Source organism: Phoca vitulina, unplaced genomic scaffold (genome assembly GCF_004348235.1).
Source record: "Phoca vitulina isolate PV1807 unplaced genomic scaffold, GSC_HSeal_1.0 scaffold9, whole genome shotgun sequence".
Classification (NCBI taxonomy): Eukaryota; Metazoa; Chordata; class Mammalia; order Carnivora; family Phocidae; genus Phoca; species Phoca vitulina.
The window spans coordinates 35,776,580-35,803,474 of record NW_022589712.1 but is presented as its reverse complement, the minus strand read 5'-3'; the positions used below and the strand labels follow the sequence as shown (position 1 = coordinate 35,803,474).

The window sequence follows — 26,895 nt, the reverse complement described above, 5'->3', positions numbered from 1 at the left end:
TATCAGGCTTCCACACCTTTTTTCTTCTTTTTTTTTTTTTACCTCAAGTGAATGCCTAAATAAACACTTTTCAAAGCTGGTAAAGCTACTTTTCTTGCTGGTAAGCCTCAAACCATTCCTATTTTTTCTTATTTTATTTTTAGATAAAAGAATCCAATAAATTTTCCTTTTCTTGACTTCTCCATCCTTCTCCCTTTGTGCTGAGATAGATAACTACAGCAGAGGTCAGGTTGACTATAGAGTTGTATAAATTCTTTATTGCTAAGGAATATTAATGAGTGAAATTTGTAGAGCATGCTATCAAACTAGGCCACCGATGAAAGAGAAAACATTTGAATCTTTTTGCCTTTTTAAGAATCAGGATTATCTCAAGGCCACATGGCTTTGAATGGCTCTAGATTTGCATAGTATCTTTCCTTTATGAAAGTTGGTTTGGTACCAGTAATTACTTTGGAACTCTTCTGCTCTTTTCCTAGCATATTGCTTGCTAATAGTGCATAAGTGTTTTTTTTTTTTTTTAAAGATTTTTCCCACTTATTTGAGAGAGAGAATGAGATAGAGAGAGCATGAGAGGGGGGAAGGTCAGAGGGAGAAGCAGACTCCCTGCTGAGCAGGGAGCCCGATGCGGGGCTTGATCCCGGGACTCCAGGATCATGACCTGAGCCGAAGGCAGTCACCCAACCAACTGAGCCACCCAGGCGCCCGTGCATAAGTGTTTTTACGCTGGAACTCACTTTCCATGATTAGTACAGTGCAAGTCAGGTAAGCCAGAAACTTGAAGAGCAAAATATTGAACTTCACCCCAGAAAATCAAAGAGATCTTAAAGACCATGAGATATCAGAGAGAAAAAATAAAAGAGAAAGAAAAAGAAAAAGAAAAAAGAAATGGAGGCTTCTCTCATTAGTGGGATGTGTTTATACTATAGAACCAGAAGAAGTGAAATTGTGAGGAAGCGGGAGTTGAAATTGTAATAGTTGGGTCTTACGTAAAATATCCCTTTTAAAAGTTAGGACTCAATAAGGAGCACCTGGCTGGCTTAGTTGGTAGAGCATTCAACCCTTAATCTCAGGGTCAGGAGTTCAAGCGCCGCGTTGGGCATGGAACCAATAACTGCATGTTTTCCATTGTGTGCTTCATACCAACCATATGATCAAAACAACTCTTAGGCCCTTCGGGAGAAATAGTCTCTGTATTCTCTAAACTACTCTAAGGACCCTCAAGGGGCTCAAGGTTTCTAATACAAGAAACTCTCACGTCATTGTAGAAACCCTCTTTTGGAGCAGGGTATAGGTTGTTAGTGGGTTTTCCAAATTACTGATAATAAACGGATCCCAAGTAAGACCATCTTGCCTTTAAAAAGCAAAGACAACATAATAAGTGCTTCTCTGTCATCCGTGTCATACGTTACACCAGATAGGAACCATGCAAACGCCTCAGAAAGTTTCACACAGCAAGAGATTTAGAACAGGAAGCTCTCTCAGTTGACCTTATTTCTTTAAATCTGAAAACCTGGTTAATGACTTTTGAAATAATAATTGTTAAAAAAATTATTTTATGCCTTAGACCCTTGATCCACAGTAAATATATACTTACTAAGCTATGAATGTCATCAGCAAATGCAGAGCTTTATATTCCCTTCTAATTTGCTCTAGTCAATGAATTGAGCTCTACGCACCATCGCATTTAGCAACTAAAATGCATTTAGAAAATTATGGCTGGGCAGTGATAGCAGGGCCTTATGGCTTTTTTCAATACTGAGCCAAAGGAGAAAAACTACACTGCAGCCAGCATTTATAAACTGAAATGATGATTTGTCCAGTCTTTTTTATATTGTGTCTCAACCGGGCTTCTACCTTATTAATACAGAAGTTTTTGTATCAAGTTCAAAATCTTGTAAGAAATATGCTTAAAGTGCCACTGGAGTGGCAGGATGCTAAGGAGTGGTACTTAGGTACTTTAAAATGATTCTTTATACAATTACATATTTAAGATATTTTGTGATAAAATTTTAAAGGTCAGAGTATTCAATTATTTCTGAAATGTACTGAAAAAGAGTAGTTGTAAGTTTCTGGAATAATTCCTAGGTTAGGTTAAAAAGTGACAGCCCATAGTTGTGCTTTAAAATTTTTGGAATTAGTTGCCAATTTTTGAAATGTGGGGGTGCCTGAGTGGCTCAGTTGGTTAAGTGACTGCCTTCAGCTCAGGTCATGATCCCAAGATCCTGGGATTGAGCCCCACATCATGCTCCCTGCTCAGCAGGGAGGCTGCTTCTCCCTCTCCCTCTGCCTGCCACTCCCCCTGCTTGTGTTCTCTCTCTCTGTCAAATAAATAAATAAAATCTTTAAGAAAAATAAAATAAAATGTGGACAATTTACATTCTAAAAATCAAGATTTCCAGCTTTGCTTGAAAAATGGGAAGATCTGGTAAAATTAGGTCCTGATTATGGCATGACATCCTTGGGTTGGAACTAAATATTGAGACATACAATATCCAGTTTGCCCCATCAGTCTTAACACAAACAGCTTCTTTCATTTATATAACCAGCTTGGCCCCTGGTGACAGTGAAATGTTCAAACTCTGCCTTGGACTGCTAAGGTCACGTATGTGGAAGGTGCCAAAAAAAACCAATCTTCCATTCAGCACCCTATAGGAATCCTTTATATACTACCTAGTCTCTGCCTGTGCTTTTCCAGGAGCTTGCTCCCATATGAGGCAGGCAAGCCAATCCCTTTACAAACGTCTCTAATGGATAAACTGTCTGTATTCTGATCCTAAATCTACTTAAAGTTAAAAATGACTCAAAGTGGGGTGCCTGGGTGGCTCAGTCAGTTGAGTGTCCGACTCTTGATCTCAGCTAGGGTCTTGATCTCAGGGTCATGAGTTCAAGCCCTGTGTTGTGCCCCATGCTGGGCATGGAGCCTACTTAAACAAACGAACAAACAAAAAAACCCAAAGTGATTCAAATAATAAATCTACCTTATCTTCTATATTAAATCCCTCCAAATACTGGAAGAGAGTGATCACATGTCAAGTATCTTCTTCTTCAGCCTATATATATATGGAATACTATACATATATATATATATATATACTCCCCAGTTTTTTAAACATTTATCATATGACATGGTGTCATATCTAGCTTTTGGTCAACTAAACTCCTTAAGCCTCTTTTTGTGTAAATAGCTATGAATATACTTCTATCCTTTTGTATTTGTGTACATTTTTAAAAATCACATCATAGGACATCACATTTATTAATATTAAATTTCATCTTATTAATGCGGGTTTAGTACTCTCTTATGTTATCATTTTAATTTTTTGTTCTGACTTTGCCTGTTATCTTTCTTGATTGCTACTAAGGAGGATTCTGCTTAGTTTTTTTTTTTTTTGCTTAGATACTCTTTAGAGTATAATAGGTATTTACTAGAGACATAGTTGAAATTATTTGAAAACAAATGGCGTAAGAAGACTGAGTTAACTTCCTGTAATGAATTTATGAAAACATTTATGAAAAAAGTATGACAATCACAATCTTTATAGTTTTTATCATATACCAAGTAAGTAAAAATCATGAATAAAGTATGATTATAGAATATTTTCTCTGCAAATCTTACGTGGATTGGAAAAAAAATCTTGTTTCTATGGTTTAATTCAGTAATAATCAACTATTCCTGAGAAACTGGCCCTTTTCTATTTTTAAGGATAGAGAAAGTAGGGGAAGAAGTAATTGGTTTAATAAAAAAAAAAATCACATAGCATATTTAAAAAGGCAAAGAACTAAACCCAAGCTTTTAAAATGAAATAACACATCCATGGAGTGTGTTTTGTTTGTATGTGTATGTTCACATTCACAGGGCAAATGAGTATGGGTCTGTGTGCATGTCTATGTGTGTGTGTGAACATGTGTATATATGTGTTGGAGCACGCATGTGTATCTACTTATGTGTGTTAGGTCCTGGAAGGAATTTCAGCATATCTTAAACACTGCTCAGTGAATTCTAAAACACAAAGACAAACAGAATCTCTGTAACCTCTATCTATATACCAAACACATAATCTGAAATCTATTATAGGTATCACTAGAGAACACATGCTCATTGAAATCTTACAATCTGATTTTACTTCATATTAAGAGGTATTGTAATGTCCTTTGGAAGTGTATTGTATCTGACCAAATTAGTTCATTTCAAAGTAATTTTGGAATAAATGGGCAATCACTAAATTTCTGAAATTTTAATTTGAACAAAAACAAGTACCATATTCTAGGCTAAGTAAATTTACTTAGGCCCTTGATATAATGTCAAGAATATACACATGTGCACACGCATCTTTTTTCGACATGAGAGCAACTTAACAGCTACGCCTATAGTAGTGCCTTTATAAATAATAAATAAGTACCCGGGGGAATACATGCATGAATATAAGAGCATGAGATATAAAAGGGATAAAAATAAAATATTCCATATATTAAGGAAGTTATGGAAAGCAATCACAGATGAATCAGATTCATTTCCTAAGGTATTATATTTTAAAGAAAATTTACTGTTTACATTGTTAGTCAAATAGAATTTGGGGCTAATAAAATATGGAAGCTATCACTTTCTCCTTATTAAAATATACTTGAAGGCAAAAATAAAAACACAGATGCAGTAACACTGGAAGCTAAAGTTAACAGTCAAGCATTTTCCAGAATCTGAAAAAAATTTCCCTTAATAGCAGTATCAATGGAATTCAATGAAGAAACATAATGTATCTTATACGTAAACTTTACTGTCTAAAACAGAAGAAATGCAAATGCAGACCAATCAAAACCAGACATCCCTAAATCTTAAAAGGTTAAACACAAATTTACCATATGACTCAGCAATTCCACTTTTAGGTATATATCCAAGAGGAATGAAATCCTATATTCACATAAGGATTTACACAAGAATATTCTTAGAAGCATTATTCCTAATAGCTCAAAATTGGGAACAACCCAAATGTTCATCTACTGGTGAATGGATAAATATGGATAAATAAAATGTGGTATCCTTACAATACTATACTATTCAGCAATTTAAAAAAGAAGGAATGAACTACTGATACATGATATGACATGGTTGAGCCTTGAAAACATTATGTTAAGTGAAAGAAGCCAGACATAATAGACACATACTGTATGAGTCCTTTTATATGAAACGTCCAGCAAAGGCAAATCAATAGGTAGAGGAAGTAGATTAGTGGTTGCCTGGAGTACCAAGGGGGAGGGAAGGAATGGGGATTAACAGTAAGTAGGCATGAAGGATCTTATAAGATAATGAAAATGTTCTAAAACTAATTTATTGTAGTAACTGCACACCTTGGAAAATTTACTTAGAGATCACTGACTTGTATAGTTGGAATGGGTTAATTATATGACATGTAAAACCTGGCTCAATAAAGTTATTAAAAAGCAAACCACTAGGCAGCCAATACTTCTACATCCCAGCCTACTTTCTCCAATACATGCATAAATATTGCACAGATACTGCTTTATCGTGTATCTGGAGAAAGAGCCTGGCTGATTTGCAATCAGCAGCTCTCAAGTTATTAAAACTCCAATGCTCCAATATAAGTAGGAGCCAAGCAGGGAAGGAGTTAGATGATTAATTTGTGCAATGAATCATTAGATAGGTTCTTTTCCTATCCAAGGCTTCATGGGTAGAACCACAGGCAGAAAAACCTTGGGAACACCCAAATTGGGGTTTGTTGGTTTTCACATACTACTGGTAAAAAAAAGAACAACATTTTTCTAAGATTCAAATTTTCCCCATATTCAGCATGCCTGAGTGCTCCAGTAATAGACTTTCTCATATTCCTTCCGAACAGGCCAGAATCAGATAAATGTCTACCAGCCATCAGATGTTGGATTGGAGCTGTGTGTATCAAGTTGTGCGATAGCTTTGAATCTGAAAGCAAGCAGTGAGAGGGACTACGAACTAGTGACACAGTGAGTGAGGCTTGAGACAACATTGAATTTAAAAGGAAAGTCTGACATTTGATGATATTTTTTAAAAAGAAAAAAAAGTAGAAAAAAATAAAAGTGCATTGGACAAAGGCATTTCAGTGGGGAAAGGAGAGTCTTTTCAAGAAATGGTGCTGGGGCTGTTGGAGATCCATATGCAAAAAGATAAATATAGATGCCTAACTCACACCATACAAAAAATTAACTCAAAATGGATCATGGGCCTGAATGTAATCGCTAAAACTCGTAAAACTCTTAGAAAAACAGTAGAGTGATTTCCCTGTAGGTTAGGCACAGATTTCTTAGAAGTGACATCAAAAGCATATGTGATAAAAGAAAAACATTCATAAATTGGACTTCATCAAAATCAAAAACTTCTGCACTGCAGAAGACATCATAAAAAAAGTGAAATGGCAAGCAACACAGAAAACATTACAAATTACACATCTAATAAAAAAAAGTGTATCCAGAATATATATAGTTCATATATTAATTTTTTTAAGAGTTTAAGCTCAATGTAGGGATTGAACTCACCACCCTGAGATCAAGGCCCTGAGATCAAGAGTTGGACACTTAACCAACTGAGCCACCCAAGCACTCTCAGAATAAAGAGTTTAAATTAGAACTCAAGAATAAGTAGACAATCCAATTTAAATGAACAAAAAATTGAATAGATATTACACAGGAAAAGCACAGGAAAAGATGTTCAACATTATTAGGGAAACACAAATTTAAGCCACAATGACATACCACTTAATGCTCAATAGAATAGCTATAATAAAAAAGATAGGCAATAAGAGTTGGCAAGGATGTTGATAAATTGAACCCTCTTTTGCTGGTAGAATGTAAAATGGTACAGGGGCTGCCAGGGTGGCTCAGTTGGTTAAGTGTCTGACTCTTAATCTTAGCTCAGGTCTTGATCTCAGGGTTGTGATTTCAAGCCTGGTGCTGGGCACCACACTAGGCATGGAGCCTACTTAAGAAAAAAAAAAAGAAGACAATCAAATGGTACCTTACCAATTTAAAAAAAAAAGTGGTGCAGCCACTCTGGAAGACAGTTTGGTAATTTCTTTAAAAAGTTAAACATAAATTCATCATATACCCATAAATGTCTTATTTACCCAAGAGAAATCAAACATAGGTCCACATGCAAAACTTGCATGTGAATGTTCATAGTAGCATTATTCATAAAAATGGAAAAAACTAATATCCATCAACTGAAGAATGGATAAACAAAATGTGATATATATATATACTTTTTTACATATATATACTTTTTTACATATATATGTATATATACACATAATCAAATATTATTTGGAAATAAAAAGGAATGAAGTATTGATAAAAAAACATTAGGCTCAGTGAAAGAAGCCAGATGCAAAAGGCCAAAAATTGTACGATTATAATTGTATGTATTCACAAAATACAAAGCTATAGATTTAGAAAACAGATTAGTCCTGACTGGGGTTAGGAGTGAGAACAGGAGGTGACTGCAAGTGAGCACGATAGATAAATGTTCTAAAATTGTATTGTGGGGATGGTTGCACAATTCTGTACACTTACTAAGAGTCATTAAATTGTATACTTAAAATGAATTGACAGTATGTAAATTATACCTCAATAAAAGCTGTATACAATAAAATGTATTGGGTAAACTAAGAAAAATGTATTCAGCTAAAGAGAAAGGAAAAAAACAAAAATATATGTTTGAAAACTATTTACTCTAGAAAACAGAAGGCAGCTTTAAAAATATTGTATTCTTAATAAGATAATGAACATGGCCTCTATGAACTAAAAATAGAAGGTCATAGAGGAGATTAAGATCTGAAGACTAGGAAGCTATTGGGAATAAGAAAACTCACAGAGGACACTAAACTTCAATGCAAGAATTAGGGAGTCCCTGGGTAGCTCCGTTTGTTAAGCATCTGCCTTTGGCTCAAGTCATGATCCCAGCATCCTGGGATCAAGCCTGGCATCTGGCTCCCTGCTCAGTGGAGAGCCTGCTTCTCCCTCTCCCTCTCCCTCTATCCACCCGCCTGCGCCCCCATCCTCAGCATGTGCTCTCTCTCAAATTAAAAAAACGAAATATTTTTTAAAAAAGAATACTTCTATGTGTTTGAGAATATAACCTTGAATTCAATGTAAGAATTAAATTTTGCACTGGAGTCTTCAAAGAGCACGACTGACTTAGCAGAAAATTAACTCAATGATACTGAGAACAAACTTGAGAATTTGTCCGAGGACACAGGTGAAAAGGACAAAAAAAAGGTAAAAGGATGAGAAGTAGTAGGGGGTACGAAGTGAGCAAAATAGAGCATGTGTGATTGTCAAGCCTATACTACAAGAAAGCTTCTCTGAGATAATTAATAAATAAGTGTTTATTTTCCAGATTGAAGAGTCTACATGTTCTGGACATATAAACAAAGACCATCACCTAGATATGTCCTGGCGATATTTTTGAACTGGTTATTCTCCTTAGCTATCCAGACTCATTCTTGCCCCTTCTCTGTCCTGCTCTGTGCTTCAGGAGGTTGACCTCTGCATACTTTTTTACCTATGCTCCCTTCCCTGCCAGTCACCTTCTAGTTGGGTTTGGCCAATAGAAGGCATGGGCAGAAATGCTGAGGGATGGAGGGTAGGAGGAAAGAGAGTCTAGGGTATTTCTCCTCACTCCCTCACTTTTTCTTTTTCTCTTTTCTTTTCTTTGTTCTTTACTTTTCTTTTAACTATGCTTTTATTTTTTTAAATTTATTTTTTATTAACATATACTGTATTATTGGTTTCAGAGGTACAGGTCTATCATTCATCAGTCTTATATAATACCCAGTGCTCATTACATCACATGCCCTCCTTAATGTCCATCACCCAGTTACCCCATCCCTCCACCCCCTCCCCTCCAGCAACCCTCAGTACTCCCTCACTTTTTCAACACCATATCTTAGCAGTAGCTAAGGCACATCCAGATGACAGCTCCCACTGGGTGGACCCTCCTCCACAGTTCCAGCTTTCACTGGCCCCTGGAACACCATTTCCTCAGCAGCGTCTTTATATCTAGAGGTGGTGATGGTTTCCAAGTGTTGCCAGTCTTCTCTGAATGCCTGACCAGCCCAAATTAAGAGTATGTTCTCTGAATCCTGCCCACACCACTGTGAGTAATCCTATATATATGATCCATCTAGGGTGACTTTCCTTTCCTATGGAGGACTGTGATTGATACAAAGGGTAAAGAAAAATATCCATAACTATGTAGAGAGAACACATTCTGACTTACAAAGGAATCAAAGTCAGACCAATCTCCTATTTCTCCACTGAAAAACAAATGCCAGAAGATAATGGAACAGAATATATAATGTGAAAAGAAAAAATTTTCACTCGCTAATGCCATTCTGCCATTTCTGTGTGAAGTCAGCCACATATTATTTTCAAAAGTACAAAGGGTCAGAAAGTATAACATCTACAAACTTTTCCTGTAAAAAAGAAAAAAAGTCAAGATCATTATCTAATCAAATTAAAGATTATTTAAAACTGAGGTTCAAAAATGTAGTTGTGGTTTAAAATCACTGATAGTAAGTATTGAAATTGGATGTATATTGTTTGAATTACATATGAAGCAAAAGATATTCTTTAAATTGAAATTATATACTATAACAGTAAGTAATAGTAGCAATGGTAGTTTATAATCCTATGTTAAATTAACAAAGACCAAACAGTAATCCAAGAAAGAATAAAAATTCTTCCTTGTTTTACTCTTGACTTTGGTAATTGGGAAAATTGAGGATCATACATGTATTACAAAAAAAAAAAAAAAACCCTTGAAGTTAATACTAATAGAATTAAAAATAGAATAACTACCTTCCAAATCATTGCAGAACATAATTATTCTATTTTAAATGTAGCTATACCTCTAAAAGAAATAATCTGATAGCTGTATTTTATCCTCAAAAAACAATACTTTCCATAAAACAGATCCTCCTAAATACATACAGATGGCTACCATTTGATAAAGTTCTATGAAAATCTTTTCTTCCATATGCAAGGAAGCAGTAGATGCAACCACATACTGACGTTAGTCACTCTTTATGCACTTGAATACAATAATCAATTGGGCTAATTATTTCTTCTATTATTCAAGGTTCCTGGCCAATATAATGGTAAGAACATTTACTTTGTGAAGGAAAGAAAAAATAATGTAGTTAATTTTATTAACCACTTACCAACATGATTAATTGGCTAGACAAACTGGAAATAACTGAGCTAGCCAGCAGATGAATATAGACTATTTTGAATTTTTAATTTTAAGCGCTTCTGAGCTGAATCACACTGAATATAAATGGCCCCATTAAGTGAAATATAGAAGTATAAAATGGAAAATGTCAGGAGAGAAGCTAAATGACATCTTTAAATGTCACCTTCAAATGTCATTTACCATCTGGATAAAAATCAGTTTAACTGACCCTGAAATGTAAAAATGGAGTAAAAATGGAGACATCAAATAAATGATTGTATTTCCATTATAAATGCAATGAAGTCTAAAATCTTCAAGATATAACTGAATTTTCAACTTAGAAAATACTTCATAATATACAGTGAAATTGCATGTTATATTTGCTCAAATGTAAAACAAGTATTGGAAAACAAAGGAACCGAGTAAATTCTAATTTAAGAGCTAAAGATGAGCTCCTCTGACAGCAATCACATCTTCTGAAACACCTCTTCTCTTGCCCAAGCATTTACAGTTTTTGTATATCTAACAGTCTCTCCATGTGAATTAAATAGAAATACGGTTCTTAAATTCGGAGAGCGTAGAATTATCTATGGAGTCACTAAAAGGCACGAAACAATCTCAAGTATCTTGTGCTTGAATACAATAGCCCTCCTCTCTCTGCTGTTTCTCTTTAAGAAAAAAATTTATAGAGCAGCAAAGGTAGGAGAGACATTTATCCAGACAAATCAGCGGTCAGCCCTGTTGGGGGGTGCAGGGGCAGACAGTCTAGCTGCACTGTCCCTTCAAGCCTCTGCAGGTGTGAGGTGCTAGATGGTGAAGCGGTCAGGTCTAAGGACATGCCTCGTGGAAGAAGTTAGAATGGCTTTACAGTGAAGGGACCTATAAAGTGGGACTTCACTGTCATAGACACTCCTGGGGAAAGAGAAAGCAGAAGTGTTTCAAAGCCCTGTGTAAAAGAGTTGGAGTCCTGGGTACATCTAAAATTTCACTCTCATGGACTCAAACATTCTTTTTAAGAGTTAAGTCTTAATCAGCGAATCTAGAACTATGTGATAATGACAAGAGCATCTGATGTCTATACCACCTTATGGTTTATAAGGCACGCCACACACACTCTCTTCTGTTTGTCCTTGCGAATGGACTGAAGAGGGAAAATTGTTATTTTCCTTTAAGAGGTGATTAAGTCGAGAGTCAGCTATTAGTGATTTATCTGAAATAACACAGGTATGAATTCTGTAAAAAGAAGAGATGGCATCAACAGACCTGAAAACACATTTTTTAGCCCTATGTTTCCAGTTTCTTTCTTTCTTTCTTTCTTTCTTTCTTTCTTTCTTTCTTTCTTTCTGTCTTTTTCTTTCTTTCTTTCTTCTTTCCTTCCTTCCTTTCTTCTTTTTCTTTCTTCCTTCCTTCCTCTTTCTTTTTCTTTTTTTTCTGCAAGGATTTCCTTTCTGTGAGATGAAACAGTTTTCCTTTGGACACCTTGAAAGTATTCTCTATATACTTGCTTAGTGCATTTTCCAAATGTGTGCTAGAGGTGCAGAACTGGGGAGATTCTAGAACTGAGGTCCCTAAAGAGGGCAGGTCATTTGTGGGTCTGGAAGAAGACAGAGGTGCTTGTGAAGGGGCACCCTGAGTCCCAACAGTGCAGTTGGGCAGCACTGGCCAGTGGTGACTATGGGCTTAGAGGCAGGCAGACCAGTATGGACCCTGCCTGCTTACTAGTGATATTAACCTTGGTGAGCCTTGAGTGTTTATCTCTAAAATGAAACTATTTTTAAAAAAGATTTATCTGAGAGAGAGAATAGGGAGAGGGGAAAAGGGAGAAAAATCTCCAGCAGACTCCCTGCTGAGCGCGGAGCCAGACGTGGAGCTTGATCCCAGGACCCATGATATCATGACCTGAGGTGAAACCAGGAGTTGAACTCTTAACTGACTGAGCCACCCAGGCACCCCTAAAATGAAACTATTGACAACATCAGTATACATAAAGTCTCTGGCACAGTGACTGGCTAATAATTAGCACTCAGTGCTGGTAGCTATTGAGTAGCTAGCTGCAGCCCTGGGGTAATTTTCCTTATCTGTCCAGCCAAATCACTACTGAACTGACTATCCCAAACATCGAAGATTTAAAGCAAATAGTTGGATAGTCTTTGGGAGTGACAAGATCTGCAGTCTTCTCTCGTTCTCTAAACCTGCATTTCGTATGGTCTCACCAAAGGATATAGAAGTCAAACGCAGAACTGATGTGTAAGGTGTCAGGGTTGTCCTCTTGTTTTCGAGCTCCTGTCCTCATTCCCCCCTCCCAGGAAGCCTATGAGACCTTATTCCAGGGAAGAGTTGTTGCTTCTGGGGAATAACAGGTTTGAGAGAAGCAAGGTAGAGGACTAGAAGTTTCTAGGAGATAGCGAAGTCTCAAGTAATCTCTAATTCTGGAAGCAGGGAAAGGCTGGATTTCCTCATCCATTTCCCTCTCTCTTGTTTGTATTACAATAGACACCACGGAAAGAGCCCTGTTTCTGAATCGTATTTCTTGTTCTCTCCACAAAATAGGGCCTGAAACACCTCTCCTAATTTCCATATATTATCTCACTCAAAATTATTTATTGTTTGTGGCCTTTGTGTCAACAATTTCTGGTTGTTGTGGACACGATGATGAGTAAGACAAGATTCTGTTCTTACTCCCAGGAGGTTTACAGTCTAGTGTGGGAAAAAGATATATACAAATTAAATATGGAATAAACAGTTGTTATTATATTACAGAAGAATATGGTCTAATTGATTAAATGCCAGGCACTGAACTGGATGTTGAGGATGCTACAGCGATCAAAGCAAGTATCAGCCTCTTCCTCATAAGTTTTCCATTCTGAGATAAAGAACATCGAAGTAGTCAGTAGAGTAATGCACATGTGTAAATATTGTCAAAGTGCAACTTCTACAAAGCTGTCTTTCCTATCAGAAAGTAATTAACTTGAGGTCAGGGACTACCCTTACGGTTACACTGTTATCTTGTTATATACACTTATATATATGCTCAATAAATGTTTGCTAAATCAAAGTCAGATCAAAGTTTTTGGTTTTTAGCCTCGAGGAAAATCCTGAGGCAGAGAGATGCTATTTTCTGCACCACTAGAAGCAGGGCCCTTCTCAGGCAGTCAAGGGTAGAGGGGAGTGGTAGAAAATAATGTTGTGCCCTCTTTAATACCCATCACCGGGCTCGTACTGCAAGGAGCACTGGGTGTTATATGAAAACAATGAATCGTAGAACACTACATCAAAAAATCATGATGTATTGTATGGTAACTAACATAACATAATTAAATTAAATTAAATTAAAAAAAAAAAGAATGTTGTGAATTACAGCCCCAAAACCTAAAGGCACCACAGGGACTAGCTGGGTCTCAGCTATACCCATCAGCGTCCTTTAAGGAAAAGACTAGGTTGTTTAATGGAGGTCAGTTCTATGTGAGGTTTTTCTCTGTCACACACACACAAAAGCCTAGTGACCTCAAAGAGATTTTTTTTATACGCTTGGAAACAAAAAGACTTGAACCTTCAGAAAATGTCAGAGAAGTCATATCATTTCAATAATAGCAAAATTAAAATGTTTGGATGTTTAGCTGATGACTGCCCTCATTTAGTAGAAACTCTGAGTTTAATGCAACACCCTGATATCTGTGTCTTTGCATCTATATGTGGCTTCTATATGTCCAAACTACAGTAGGCAATAAATTTACTATCCAATAAATATCTGTTGATTGAATGAATGAAAAAAATAATCACAGTAATAATAATAATAGTAGTGAAACAGACTGGCATACCTGACTATAAATAAAACTTCTGGGGAGAATAGAGATGAATAATAAAGTAGAAAATGACATTTTTATAGGAACCTTTGAGAGTATTTAGGTTAACTTCTACATTTATGAATAAAGACTATGCATTTCAAGTTATTTGTTCAAAGTCACAGGGAATGACAGGCGGGCCTCAAAGTCACCTTCTAGACACCATGACATGTGAACTTTCTAAAAAAACGCACTCAAATTCACAGCTAATGACAAAATGTCTAAACTTTATTTTCTGCAAAAGTGTAATTCTTGATTTATTGATTGTATAGATGAGAACTGACGGTTGTTACAAAGGCTCAGCCATCCACTGGTTGTCATGTGAGCCATCCACTGATTGTCTGTTTATAATCGTGAACATTTCCCTGTACTAGGATGAATTTTCTTCATGGTTGCTCTGAAGGCCTCCTCTAAAACTTGGTATTGCCTCCATATCCAGTCACAGTTAGGAAGTAATTTCTCTCAATTTTTCTCTCCCTGCCTTGATTGCTACTGAGCTCAGAGTTGTTTCACAACAATGCACATCCCTTGGATTAAGTTTTCTTTACTCTTCCCAGAATTCTTACTTGACCAAAGTTTTAAACCCTTCTTTCTTTCTTTTTTTTTTTTTTAAGATTTTATTTATTTATTTGACAGAGATAGAGATAACAAGAGCAGGAACACAAGTGGGAGAGGGAGAAGCAGGCTTCCCGCTGAGCAGGGAGCCCAATGCGGGACTTGATCCCAAGACCCTGGGATCATGACCTATGCCGAAGGCAGATGCTTAACAACTGAGCCACCCAGGTACCCCTAAAACCTTATTTCAAGGGTTATGATTTAATAAGAACCATTACAAATTCCTTTTTAAGGTAGGTTAGAGAAAGAAGTTGGAGAAGTAAACAACTCTTTAATACCTGTGTAAGTAAAGTACTTCCATGGAGATATTTAAACATATATAAGCTGCTCATCTCTCATACACAGATCACTAAGTTCAGCCTAGAGCCCCAGGACCTCTGTTAAACTGGCAGAGTCCATGGCTGGAGACTCAGTTCCCATCAATATGGTTTACCAGCAAATGCAACAGACATTTCAACATACATTTTTTTTTTTTTAAGTAGGCTCCATGCCCAGTGTGGAGCCCAACGTGGGGCTTGAACTCACGACCCTGAGATCAAGACCTAAGCTGAGATCAAGAGCCAGATGCTTAACCAACTGAGCCACCCAGGTGCCCCTCAACATACATTTATTGAACAATTCCTATGAAGCTATGCCATTGCAAACATCAGAATTAATAGATATTTGAAATGGGAACTGAATACATAATCAAAAGGAAATGCTTAATTAGGTAAAATTCATATTTAATACAGTGCCTTACTGCTTTAAGAATATAAAGTTCAAAATTCCAAGACACAACCTGGCTATAGGAAGAATCTGTACTTTCAAAGCTTTAAAACACTTGTGCTCTTCATTTAAATAAACAGAAATCTGACGTTTACAATAAAAGTTCAATATGTTTCACAAAATACTCCACCAACAGGGATTGTCTCACCAACAGGGATTTGCTTTTGCTGGCTGGGGGCTTGGCATCCAGGTAAAAGAAAAAAGCCACTAATACAGGACTGAGTCTTGGGAATCACTTCAGAGTGCATACAACTGCTATGTAATTTCATGAAAAAAAATCCAATGGAGTTTATAATTTCTAAATAAATACCTCTTTGAAAATACATTCACAACATACGGTAACCTGGAAAACAAGCTTTCCTCTGTTTACCAAGCACATTGTTTTCTGCTTTCAATTTAGTCCATATTATTCCTGCCTAAGTGACTCAACAAACTATTGCCTCTGAGAAGATGCGACTAAAGTAATAGTGTTTAATTGATGCATTTAGAAATATTTATGGCAATTTCATTTAAAAATATCAGTGACCACTCTTCTATTTTTCAAATTACAACTACCAGAACCAGGGGGGAAAATACTTGAATGCCAAAGAAATTCCCCCTTAAAACTGTCTCTTGGGATGCTGCTTCGCTGATTTATTACTCAGCATTTCGTTTTTGCACTTAAGAACTTAAACACATCCTACCAAATCCAAGTAAAGTTATACTCATTTCTCTATTTTATATCAAAAAATAAATAGGCAATAGTAAACACGCAGGAGAAACATTTGTTTATTAAAGTTTTCTGTCTGTAAAGAGAGTCTGAGTAAACAGATATATTCTTTATGTACTTAAAAAAAAGAGACACTACTGTTAAAATTTATAGTACTAATTATTTTTGTGTTCTAGAATGAGAGTTCACTGTAATTGATAGGATATATTAACCAAGTGCACAGAAAATAAAAGTCCCAAGATAGATAGTGCTATTGCAGTAGGCAAGTTAAGAGCCCTCTAGGGCAAAGACCAGGAAAAGTTAAGAAAATTATTTTAAGACTCCTGCATGAGGTTAAGGGATGAAACAACACAAAGAGGATAGATTCTGAAATAAAAAGGATCAAGTAAACATTTATCATCATCATCTCAATTACTCTTTCTTCCATTCCATCTTCAAAGGTCCTCTGTTGGTTATTTCTTTCTTCAACTGTCTGTCATCAATGCTTCTCCCAGTGTCAGATCTTAAAGGCGACATGAGAAGACCCCTCCCTTCTGAAGAGCACAAGGGTTTCAAAGCTCTCAAAGTAAAGTTTCTTCCTACAGCAGCAGGACTTCAGGAAGGGCAGTAACCTTCACTTAACTGTAGCAGAGACTCATCCCTCACAGAGCCTCCTCCATATCCTCTCTTTATTCTATTTATGCATTAACCTGTCTTGGCATTCATGCTACGAGCTAGTCATAGTTTCCATGAAATAACTTTTGTAAAAATCTGTCTCTGTTTGCTTGTGATGCTGAAAGACCATCATTTTCCCTGAGTTACATAAAAGTAAAGGCATTTTTCTACTGCAAGAAAGCATAGTGGTGGTAGCAATCAATGTTTTGTAATTGGATGAAAAAACCATTAAGATTCGAAGGCTGCATCCTAAGAGGTCCCTCTTGTTTGCAATTGGCAGAATACCAACTGTTTCAATACAAGCAATGAGTTGCAATAGACTCAACTAATTACCTCTTTCTGCCTCTACTCAACTCTTCTTACCCTTGGTGCCTACTCCGTACTCTCAGAGGAAGAAGATAAGCAGATGGATGTGAGCAGGTGCATAGGACCTTGTGCAGCCACTAGCCTTGACAGCAATTGGTCAAAACCCTTGAAGCCAATTAAACTCTTAGTAAATGGTTTCCAAACTCCAGCAGATGGCCTATTGGTCCCAGTTGTGCTGTTCAACATCTATATGACTCCATATAAGAAACTAAAAACTGGGAGTTAGAGGATTGCTTCTCTCTAGTATAGTCTACTTAACATTTTATGATTTTACTCCATAACTAGTGTCTTTTCTTCATAATGGAAAGTTTGGCCTCATTCTGTTTTCTCCACTGATTAGAATGCCACAAAGGGATGACAGTTGTGTGGTTAACACTCACCAAGGACTTGAATATGTTTTCATTTTACAACCAAGGAAGTAGATGATTAACTGAAGGTGTCACAGCTCCTACCCCACACAGTGAGACACTTATTATTGTAACTCAGTTTTAATATTGATCTTCTTGGAAGATAACAAAGTTACCTTTACAAGAATCTCATTTTAATGAAACATTTCTGATTTCCAAATATATTTTTAAACTACCTTTTCTATTCCTGACACTTTTCTGAACACTCTGAAGCTTAATCTCAAATGAATGATTTCAGAACTTTCCTGCCAGAATATTTTTCATTTTTCCTTTATTACATTTAGAATCCCCCAGATCTTTCTCATCCACTCTCTTGCTCTTCCTCTCTATTTCTATTTCTTTTCTCCACTGCCACCCACCTTCTCAAACTGGAAATGCTATTGTAGAGCCCATCTTTTTAATCAAAGGTTACTTTAGAAGCTGATATCCTGAATACATGCTCCTAAATCCCCTACACTTTTTTTGTTGTTGTTGTAGTCTCTAATCTGGGACTGGAGTTTGGCTTTTAGAACTCCAAGGAGAATGTGAATTTCCTTTTTGGCATGAACATATACCCACATTGCTTGATGCTACTAGAGTGTTTTCCCAAATCAGAGTCAGAGTCCTGAAGGAAGAATAGTTATAGGGAAGGGTGTAGGGAACAGAATCAAGGAAATACATCTCTACAATGATTCTTCTGAGGACATTCTCAGGTTCTAGCCCTTCTTCCCGGTAGCCAGACTATTCTGGCTTTTATTTTACAATGGGAGAGGTCCCATCTATCTGGCTAATGAACAGTTAGTCTACAGGCATTTTCCCCTTTTCTAGACACAGAATGAAATCAGAAAGTTCTTATGCCATTCTTAAATCCAATTTTCAGATATTTACTTAAGAAACATTCACATGATACCAAATCACAAAGTATTTCTCTTTTATTCCTCAGAGTCAAATGAAGTTTGTTTTGACTTGAATGTTCTTAATTGCATAAACAAGGAATATGGGAGAAAGCAAGTGAGGTATGAACATGGAATGGAGCCCTAATGGAACTGACAATGAATTTTCTCTTTGCTTGCCTACAAGAAGGTGTTTAATTGCTATGGTTATAGGATGAATTGGGTCCCCTTGATTCACATGCTGAAGTCGTAACCCCAAGTACTACAGAATGTGACCTTTTTTGGAGATAGGATCTTTACAGAGGCAGTCCATCTACAACGTACAACCTACAGTTAGGTAGGTCCTAATCTACAATGACTGATGTCTATAAAAGGGGAAATCTAGACATAGGCATCTATAGGGAGAATGTAATGTAAACATGAAGATAGCCATCTACAAGCCAAGGAGAGAGGCCTGGAACAGATCCTGCCTTCATTGGGAGTAAACCTGACTACACCTTGACTTTGGACTTCCAGCTGCCAGAACTGTGAGAAAATAAATGTCTATTATTTACACCACCCAGTTGCTGGTACTTTGTTACAACAGCCCTAGCAAACTAATAGAGCTGCCTATTTCATTGTTTTTCCTGGAAATTAAACTTTCATTTTTTGACTTTAACTGTACATTATTGTTTAAGAAACATATACGTACATAATTTCATAGTTAATCTCTTAAGGGAAAAAAAAATCTATGCTATTCTTTAAAGATAATGTCCTGGATTTCACGATAAAGGTCATGATAGCTGTGGGAGATGTTGAGAATCATTAAAACAACATTTTACAAGTGAATAAACTGAGGCAAGTTTGAAGCCTTGTAAGTCACCCAGTTAGTTACTGGTAAGGACGGTCACATGGCTCCCAGTTTCCATGTTTTCCTACCGTAGCACACAGCCATCCTTAGGTATTAGCCAAGAATTACATATCATGAAAATGGTTTTGCCCTAATTTGTCATGTTAAAAAATGTTTAAATCAGGATAATATAACAATAAGTAGAAACTTAGATCACAAAATAGTTTACCACACTGAAACTATTTAATACAAATTCCTGACACATATTCCTAATCAGACTTGATATTTTCACTGTTACATGGTAATATATATTTTTATACCATTTTGAGATAAGCATAGCATTGAAAGGTGCAATATCTCAGCCCACAGAAAGATTAGGATTTTCATTTAAATTCTGCATATCTAAGCAGAGGAAAATGTCCAGAGGACCATGTGTGCATTTGCTAATTCTCAATAATAGTTTTCACAAGTCGCATGTACATTCTCAGGCAGTTTTCAAAGATGAGTATTTTAATTCAGTTGCTACTTATCACAAAGCTGATTACTTCTTGATAAATCTTTTCTGTTTCTTTTCTCCTCCAATTATTTTCTTTGATACTAATTTTGTTCTTTGAGACAATTTAGGGGAAACATGGTAGAAACTTCAAATACCTGATGTGGAAGAGGACTCTTAACTCTTCTACCCTAAAGGGTAAGAACTAAGATGAATTGGTCAAGGTTACAATGAAATAGATTTCAACTCAAAACAAAGAAAACCTTTAAACAGAGCTATGCTGTCACAGAACTGGCTAATGCAAAAGATCTTAAAGGTCAGTCACTGGTGATGTTCTAAGCATTCGATCATCTGGGGGTTTTGTCATAAAGAGGATTCAAGCAATTATTTGATTCAATTCAATTTGATTCGATTTGATTCAATTAAATGGTTTTTCTGACCTTTCATCCTAAAAGTCTGTGGTTCTATGCACTCAGTAGTAATCACAAGACTAGTTCTTCTTCTCAACACAAGGCTTAGTCTTTCATACTCTTGACATCCTTTGTGTTTGGTATAGCTGTGTAATTTCTTTAACATAAATTTATTTATTTATTTTTAAAGATTTATTTATTTATTTATTTATTGGGGGTGGGTAGGGGCAGAGGGAGAGGGAGAAACCCAAGCAGACTCCAGGCTGAGTGCAGAGCCTGACACGGGGCTCAATCCCACGACCCGAGCCTAAACCCACAGTCAGCAGCTCAACCAACTGTGCCACCCATGCGCCCCTCTTTACCATAAATTTAGAGGACAGGATGAAACCTCAGTCAGAGCTCATATATATCAAGTTAGAGACAGGGCTGACATCAGTTTTTCTTTGCTACTTATTAATTTAGTATGAAGTCATGTGTCTGTTAGTATATTGGGTGAGAACAACAAACTGTTCTATAATCATTAAAAAACGGAATTATTTTAACAGTCATACTAGTCCTGGGGATTCTTTTCTAAAGAACTAAATGTATATGTAACATACCATGAGATAATCAAATACTAACCTCCTTCATTTTTTCCAGTTCATTCTGTAAAGCTTGCTTTGCAATCTCAACTTCTATAAGCTGTTGCCTCAGTTTTTCATTTTCATCTTCTGTTGTTGTTCGCTTTTCTTCCACATTTTCCAATTCGTGGTGAAGTCTCACAGATACATCCTTTGCAACCTAAATTGAAGTGTTTTAACAATAATATGTAATTAAAGACAATACAATAAGTGAGCTAAAGTTATATTCACATTAAAACTACTAAGAGCCAAAAATAAATAAATAAATAAAACTACTAAGAGTCAATACAGAAATTGTTTCTACCAGATACCAGTAATCTTTCCAGATTCTTCATATATAAGTCATTCACATACATAAATTATTTAGCCCTCACAACAATCCCATGATATAGGGACTATTACTATTCCTACTTTATAAATGAGGAAAAGGAGTCTCAGAGATGTGAAGTAATATGCTCAAGGTCACACAGCTAACAAGTGGTCAGGTAGTCTGGCTCTCCACTCTGTTCCCTTAACCTCTATACTCGCCAAGGTAATAGATGTTCAACTGTGATTTGTCATGTGTAAAGAAACGTCACATATCTCCTCTAATTCTACAACAACACTAGATATTTCCTATTATCACTCATTTTAAAGACTAGAAAACGAAGTTTTCACAGGTGAGGTGTGGGGCTTGAATTTTGATCCTATGATGTCAGGTGCTCACTTTCAGGAAACTATCAGTCCTTGAGATTAAGTTTTGTTTTGTTTTACAGTGTACATTTTTGCCTTTTGCTTTGAGATCATCTTGGAAATTTTAGGGTTTGGAACAAAACCCTTTGGTGTAGTATTATGTAGTGGCTCAGGACATAGACTGTAGTTTTATACTGGGTGGGGAGACAGCCTGGCCACCTATTAGCTGATTCCCAGGGCTGGGGGCTGGGCACTTTACCTCTGTAAAAGGTTCATACAAGAAGAGCAAGATGATGCTATTAATAATCCCAACCTCATAGGTGCTTTTTTTTTTTTGTCTTGAGCTAACATTTAGAGAAATAACTCACTGTTAATATATATAAAAATGCTTGCCACAGTGCCTGGTGCATATGAGCACTGTTAGGAAAAGAAAAAAAAATACAATGACTCTCATTAAGTGTTTTCTCACAGCTTTCTTTAAAACAAATATAGGATAATTACACTTGATTTTCATATCTTGAGGAAGTTAAAATAATTAAAATTATGTTTGGTTGTCCAAGGTTATGAAGATAACACTGGTTTGCATTGTCAGTGAATCGGCCTACAAACTGAACTGAACAGACCACACCTACTTAAAAAACATATTTCAAGGTTAAAATTTATCCACTGGGGGAAATTCTAAAGGAACAGCTTCACATTAAGAATGAGGTTCTTTCATTTACTGCACTCGCTCTTTACTTCTCCAAAAGGGGCGGCAAATTGGACAGATTTTCCTTCAGGGAGTTAGCAAAGTACAGAAAGGAAGGAGTCCTGGAAGAAGGAGGTTAGGGGGACTTGCAGCGAGAAACCCTAACTCTAATATCTTCCCAACGCTGTTCCTGTTCTGGCCTTCAATTCCTCTCCCTTCAGGAGTCTTCATCGCGCTGCTCTTGACTGCCTGATTTCACCTGGCCTTTACTTGGAAGACAGCCTCTGGAGGCGCGATCAAGCAACGATCTGCGCTCTGCCACGCCCGCGTTTCTGCCGGGGGAGGCGCTCTCTTCCCACCATCTCTGGAAGAGTCACCGTTACTCCCAAGAAAGCCCACAGAGCTCGCTTTCCGCAAGGCCTTCCACGCACACTGGACTCTTCAAACCCACTGGCCTGTTTTTCCCTTTCCCCTGCATGGAACCTGATATTTCGTGGTTAGCGCTGCGAAACTCCGTGTCTCCGTGTCTAATGACCAGTGAAGGCCTTTCCTCGCAAAGAGGTCCTACATGCAGCCCCTGCCCCGCGCCCCCGCTCCCCCCAGCCCCGGCTCCACAGACCTTGAGGTCCTGCTCCAGGCTGCGCAACAGCTCCCCGTCGATTTCCCCAGTCTGTGCGTAGCGGAGCCTTTTGCGCTCGGCTTTGCGGAGGCGGTACTGCAGGATCCGGCAGTTTTTGTTGGCTCTCTCCAACTCGTGGCGCATTTCCTGCAGTTGACAGGCATCCTCCTCGAAGAAAGTGTCCCTCATCTCGTCCATCTCGGTCCTCAGCTCATCAATCTCGTTCTGAGGCGGTGACAGGCCGCGGGTCAAAATTAACCTCGCCCCCTGCCACCCGGACATGCACCGTATGCACCCCATTCCAACTCCAAATGCTCAGTTTTATTGCCCCCTCTCCATGAGACAGGAGTGACAGAGCTGAATGAAGAAGAAACTAGAAAAACGGGCCTTCTTTGGGCCTTCTCGAACTCTCCTACTCTCTCTCCATGAAAAAGTGGGACAAACCATGATAATTAGAGAAACGAAGGCCCAAATTTGGATTTAAATTAAGACCTGGAGGCTACTAATCTTAGGCCGTTTTAAATCTAGAAAAGGCCTAGGAGCCCCCTCCTCTGGTTTCCTGTTCCCTTCCCTCTTTAAGGCTCCCTAACAGGTTAACAGCCTCTCACCCTCGCGGGACACGCCCTAATCCTCCGAGGCCCACACCGCCCCTCCCCCACCGGGTTCCCCCCACCCTTCTCACCTTGAGAGTCTCGTTTTCCTCTCTCAGCTTCTCCATCTCCTCCTGCATTTCTTCCTGCTCCTGGAGCTGCTGCGGGTGCGGCTGCGACGAAGGAGGCGCCGCCGCCTGCATGCTCCCTCCACTCGCGCTGCCCTCGGCGCTCTGCTGGGGGCCCTCCGCTGCCGCCGCCATTGGGGAGACGGAAGGGACTGCAAGAGGCTCGCAAATGGCAGGGGCGCCAGCGACCGGGGAGCTGCGGCTGCTGCTGCCGCCGTTCTTAGTGTGCATCTGAGCCGCGGCTGCCGCCGCTGCCGCCCGCTCCTTCTTGAGGTGGAACTGGATGAGCTCAGACTGCAGACATCCTTCCTTCCAGTAGCTCCCACCGCCACCGCTGCCGCCCCCCACAACACCGCTTCCGGAGTTTCTGCTGCCGGGGCCTGGGGTTTTGCCCGCAGAGGAGGATGGTGAAGGGGAGGCCCCCTCCCCGCCGCTGCCGCCCCTCTGCTGAGCGCGTACGCCTTTCCCTCGCCAGCCCCTGGGCGGCGGCGGCGGCTGCGGAGCGCCCCCCTCCCTTTCCCCGGAGCCGCCGCCGGCTCCTCCTCCTTCCCCACCCCCTCCTCCTCCTTCCCCGAGTGGAGGGGGTTCCCCGAGTTTGGCGGACACTGGCTCTAGCTCCCGGGATGGCTCCTCCGACGGGCCAGGCCTCCTGACGCCCACCGGGGCCAGGGTCGCCGCGGGGGCCGCTTCAGCACCAGCCGCGAGATGGACAGCTCCCGGCGCTGCCCCTTTGGGCGCCAGGGGCGCAGCCTTCTCCGCCCCGCCTCCGCGGGCGCTTGTCGGGGGTACTGAGCGGCTCCCAGTCTTGTTGCCCTGCTGCTGCTGCAGCTGCTGCTGTCGAACAGAGTTGAGTCTCGTGCCGGCCCCCACGGGAGACCGGGTGGTCGCGGTCGTCTGTCGGACCGAATTGTCCCTTAGTCTGGCAGGTGATTGAGCACGCTGCTGTTTTCTGCTGCTGCCCTCTGGGTGCAGTCGAGCCTCAGTGGCAGAGGCGGCCGCAGAAGCTGTGGCTGTGGCAGGGGCAGCGCCCCCCATCGGTGGCTGACTCATGGCGGTCTAGGAAGAATCTACCAGATGAGATTTAGAATGGTCCATCACCAGATCATTCTTCTCCCTCCTCAAATCCGCCAACCTCCCTTTCTAATCTGGGATAGAAATAGAAGGGAAGCACACAACATGTCTGCATTGTTACAGAGCAAAGGGTGATTTCCCCATAAAAGAGAAGCCCTAGAAAATCGTGACATTTGGAAAGCACTTAATAAAAGCCTTGAGTTTAGGAATAGGATGCAGAATAGTCAATTCTCATTTTGCCCAGGGAGGCACCGTCTCCATTTCACTCCATGATGATCTGAAAGCAGCTGAGCCTAACATTCTCACGGTAGCAGGTTCTGGCAATGGTGAGATATGGGTCAGAAAGGAATTGATTGGAAGGGAGATTTAAAAAAAAAAAAGGTGAGGGGATAAAGTCAGGAAGAAGCTTCAGAAGGAAAAGGAGATGTTCACACGCTAGAGTTGAATACCCTGCTTTTTTAACTTTGGTTTTCCTCCTTAAAACCCAGTTTAGTAGAGAACATTTTATTTAATTACTATTCTCAATTAGAGGAAAGGGGTTATGATGTAGGTTCCTAGAGGAAATTTGCTGTGGATACATGGTACTTGTCTCAGACAGCTCTGACTCTTAATGTTGCTCTTGGTTAGAGAAATGCACCCATTTTCCTTTAGTCTAGAACTAAAATAAAAGTAATGAATGACTTTAAATCAACTTCAGTTTAAGAAAGTAATGGCATTCAGAATCATCTATATGGTTTAGTTATTAGTAACCCTAAAAGTGTTCTTCTTTAAGCTTTGGTAAATAATTTTTAAAATACTTTTGGAAAAGTTTATTGGCGGCTCTGCACAATTTCTTAAATTATAGGTGATGACTTCCACATTTATCTGAATTTTATAGTTCTTGTGAGTCATTTTAGTTTTAAATGTAATTGCCAGATAGAAAATATTTTCATTTTTAAACATCTTATTACATGGTATATATCATAGGTAAAGTTTATATCAGAGGTAAAGTTGTACTTTTAAAGTGCCTGGTTCCTCCTATGGGGCCAAATTCTGAGACAGAATGACCCTGCACCCAAGAAACCTGGTGCATCCTTATTCATGGTGGCACCATAGGTCTCTATTGTGTATTTTCTCCAAGATAAAACTATCACTAGCTTTTAAAATCTGGAAAATAGCAAGCCAATGCCTCCTGTGTTCTTCTCCCTAGTGATCCAGCTACCTGATCAGCTGTCAGTTTGGTGTTTTTTCCTTAGAGCTATCATCTCTCTTTAAAGCACTGAAAAGGGTATGACTAGGCAGAAAGTTCTCCTTAAAAAAAGAAAAAAAATCCTCCTATTAGGAGAGGAGATGCTTGCCAGTTATTTTACTAGGATTATTACTGTTATTGTCCATTTTAAGTATCATAACTTAGTGAACATGCAGCAATTCCTCATTTTATGAATAAATATTACTGGAAGTTTCCTTCTGCACCTTTCTCTTTTTGGGATCTCCTTCCAACTGTTTAAAAAATAATTGCGAACAAAGAAGTCACTAAGGGGGAAAAAGTTATCCACCAACTTATTTTCTACATGTTCTCCAGAGCCACATGCTCCTAGAATGTCTGGCCTAGTTCAATGGCATGGGTCACAATAATGTGGACCACTTAAACAAGCTATATTGCCAATATATTGCCAATAATGCAACCTTACTTTTGTTTTGAATTAGGCATAATCACTCAGGAGCTGAGAGCCACCTGACAACGTTTAAATTCGGCCCCAGACAGCTCTAAACCAGGAGAAAGCTCAGGTTCCAGAACTCGGCTCCCACAACCAAAGGTACCAAGCTGTCACGTGATTCTCACAAAGTGACAAGATGCTGTGCCTCTTCAAGGCTTCCCCCGTGGAAATCGCCAACCAAGCAACCCCGGATGGGCACAAACCAACAATTTTCATCTCATATTTTATCTGCCCACTGACCCACCCCATCTCTCATCCCCATCCCTTTAGAAATCCAGAAGAACTGCTCACTTCTCTGCAGATGCGATGTTTCGAAGTTGATGCAAATCATCAGCGCTTTCCTTCTGATCCTCCGGCGACCTCAGGGTTTATTTTTTTAATTTTTTTTTTTTTTTTTTTTTTTTTTTTGTCTTTTAAAGACAAGGAAAGTTTAACTTCGTAGTATTATATGCGACTTTTTGGCTGAGCACGACTTTGGGCCCTCTCGCCCCGGTTCCACACCCACTCGATTTCCCCAAACAATGGCGTTAACGTGAAGGTTCGGCGGCCCCCAGAGCCGGTTACTTCCCGCGGGCAGCGATTCGGCTGGAGCTGCGGCTCCGGGCAGGCGAACGCGCGAGGTACCAAGCGGT

The 26,895-nt window shown here is 38.9% G+C and overlaps 1 protein-coding gene across 2 annotated transcripts in view; it reads right to left on the bottom strand.

Annotated features, from left to right (window-relative positions):
* Positions 1–26,658, bottom strand: part of SOGA3 (SOGA family member 3) — a 44,441-nt gene extending 17,783 nt beyond the window's left edge. The window contains exons 1-4 of one of the 2 annotated variants that reach the window (XM_032407907.1): positions 26,555–26,658; positions 23,460–24,640; positions 22,778–23,002; positions 20,800–20,958 (exon numbers count right to left, since the gene is read on the bottom strand). In XM_032407907.1, coding sequence (XP_032263798.1) covers positions 20,800–20,958; positions 22,778–23,002; positions 23,460–24,545 — 1,470 coding nt within the window. In that variant the 5' untranslated portion in view covers positions 24,546–24,640; positions 26,555–26,658. The remainder of the gene's footprint in view (positions 1–20,799; positions 20,959–22,777; positions 23,003–23,459; positions 24,641–26,554) is intronic. The other variant, XM_032407908.1, reaches the window with a different exon arrangement.
* Positions 26,659–26,895: the final 237 nt, after the last annotated feature.